At 32.1% G+C, this 2,442-nt stretch overlaps 1 protein-coding gene across 1 annotated transcript; it reads left to right on the top strand.

Moving 5' to 3' along the window:
* The first annotated feature begins 321 nt into the window (after positions 1–321).
* LOC111892256 (ethylene-responsive transcription factor ERF114) lies at positions 322–2,148 on the top strand. Its single transcript, XM_052771390.1, has 2 exons — positions 322–846; positions 1,497–2,148. Exons 1-2 carry the CDS (start codon positions 603–605, stop codon positions 1,985–1,987), a joined length of 735 nt encoding a protein of 244 aa, XP_052627350.1. The 5' UTR covers positions 322–602; the 3' UTR covers positions 1,988–2,148.
* Positions 2,149–2,442: the final 294 nt, after the last annotated feature.

The raw sequence follows: 2,442 nt of genomic DNA, 5'->3' as shown, positions 1-2,442 counted from the left end.
AAACCAACTTTTTTTTAAAGAGTTGTATCTGTGAACAACGTGTTATACTTCTTCCTTTTTTTTCTTCTTTTTTATAAAAGGAGTACAAAAGAATGGTGGAATAAGAAGGATTCTCCCTATTTTTATAAATTTGATTATACGACTTCAGCACTCCTCTTTATATATATATATATATATATATATATATATATATATATATATATATATATATATATATATATATATATATATATATATATATATATATATATATATATATATATATATATATATATATATATATATATATATATATATATATATATATATACTATGACTTCAGACGCGTTAAACACCTTTCACACCATGAATGCTTGAGTGCAACAGTATAAATACCTGTTGTTTGTGTTGCTCTCAAATCCTACACTCTCTCTAAATCTTGTAGTGGAAGTTACTTGAGAAATGGGTTTTACCACCTAACTATTCATTCATATATCACCTCTCTCTCTCTCTCTCTCTCTCTCTCTCTCTCTCTCTCTCTCTCTCTCTCTCTCTCTCTCTCTCTCTCTCTCTGCACAAAACTCTGTCTGTAAACAAATATTATATAAAAAGAGAGGTGATTAATGATGCATCACAGGAGGCAAGGGAAGAGGAGCCTTGAGAAAGAAGAGGATGACATATTTCCAGTGTACTCACCTCAGTCACAAGAGGATATGACGGCCATCGTCTCCGCCCTTTCTCAAGTCATCGGTGGTGAAGACACAGCCACAGCCACTGATCATCATCATCCTAATCAAATCTCCTCCTACTCCGCTTCTTCTGCTACTCCAAACCAACCACCACCCAACGTCATTCAACAATCACCAGGTCAATTTCTCTCTATCTCTCTCTCCTCCGATAACCAGTACGTTGCATTGCATGCTATATATATATATATATATATATATATATATATATATATATATATATATATATATATATATATATATATATATATATATATATATATATATATATATATATATATATATATATATATATATATATATATATATATATATATATATATATATAAACGCCTTTAGTCATGCCTGTTGATTAATTGACCAAATTAATTATGGTTCTATTGTTTTTTATATAATTTGGTTCCATTTTTAACCTCTAATACTATATAAGTTGAGGTTCAAGACCATGTTGGCATATATATATGGCAAATCAACTTTACATCATCAATCAGAAAACCCTAATAACAAATGTGTAATTAATGAGTTATCATATAACAATTGAAGGTTTTAGTAGTTCAAGAACTTGTTCAATTTTAGGTCAGAAAAAGACCATGAATATAACTTGTAACTGTAAGTATGTATTTTCAGTCAACTACTTATTTTAGTCAATGTACTTCTAAATAAGGTAGCTAGCCTTTACAATAAACTAGCTAATAATATGTCACCTAAATGGAGAGAAAAAAAAATACATTTAAAAAATCTAAAGGGCAAATATAATTGTGTGATGAACAGAAGGGACCCAAAGAAGAAGACACTATAGAGGCGTAAGACAACGGCCATGGGGGAAATGGGCTGCTGAGATACGTGACCCACAGAAGGCGGCAAGAGTGTGGCTTGGCACATTTGAGACGGCGGAGGCAGCAGCCATTGCATACGATGAAGCTGCTCTTAGATTCAAAGGCAATAAAGCAAAGCTCAATTTCCCTGAACGAGTTCAACCAGGGCGTTCTGAGTTAGGCTATCTAACCACTCGTCCTCATCACCACCTACAGCCACCACCTATGCAGCCTGATCAGCAACTGTATCATGACACCGCCATGCCTCCTAATTATGATCTTCATTACTCACAGTCACAGTTTTATCTGGAAGCAAATCATCAAATGGGTTATAATACAAATTATAGTTTGCAATCTCCTTCATCACCTTCAACAAATCTGCAGGGAAGTTCATCTGGTTTTGGATCTATGCAATACTGGCAAGATTTTGATCCAAGAAATTACTAATCAGTCAAGAGAGCGCATGCATGCTGCATGCAGTGTGCTTGCATATCAACTTCAAAATCTCATGCTAGATTTTTTTTTTTATTTTTCATTATGTAACAATCATGTTCACTTTAGATAAATTAATTAAAAATATCTATATACATCAATCTACAAAAAAAAAAAAAAAAAAAAAAAAAAAAAAAAAAAAAAAAAAAACATTTAAATGCATCTTGTGCAAATTTTCGATGCAGGTATACTTCCGTATGTTTATGCATGATGATCAACAACTAGTGCAAAAGATCATCATGATTCATCCGCTAAGACAAGATTCAAGATTTCTCTAAATGGATCCATGATGAGCGGAGATAATTTGTGTTGGAAATCAGTCTTCTTAGACCTGGAATCACATGCCCTGAACACCTAATTAAAACAACAATTTGTATTGACACTAGCAATATAACTTTAAAATGGAAACT

The sequence above is a fragment of the Lactuca sativa genome, chromosome 4 (assembly GCF_002870075.4).
Source record: "Lactuca sativa cultivar Salinas chromosome 4, Lsat_Salinas_v11, whole genome shotgun sequence".
NCBI lineage: Eukaryota > Viridiplantae > Streptophyta > Magnoliopsida > Asterales > Asteraceae > Lactuca > Lactuca sativa.
This window is presented reverse-complemented; position numbering and strand designations above follow the sequence as displayed.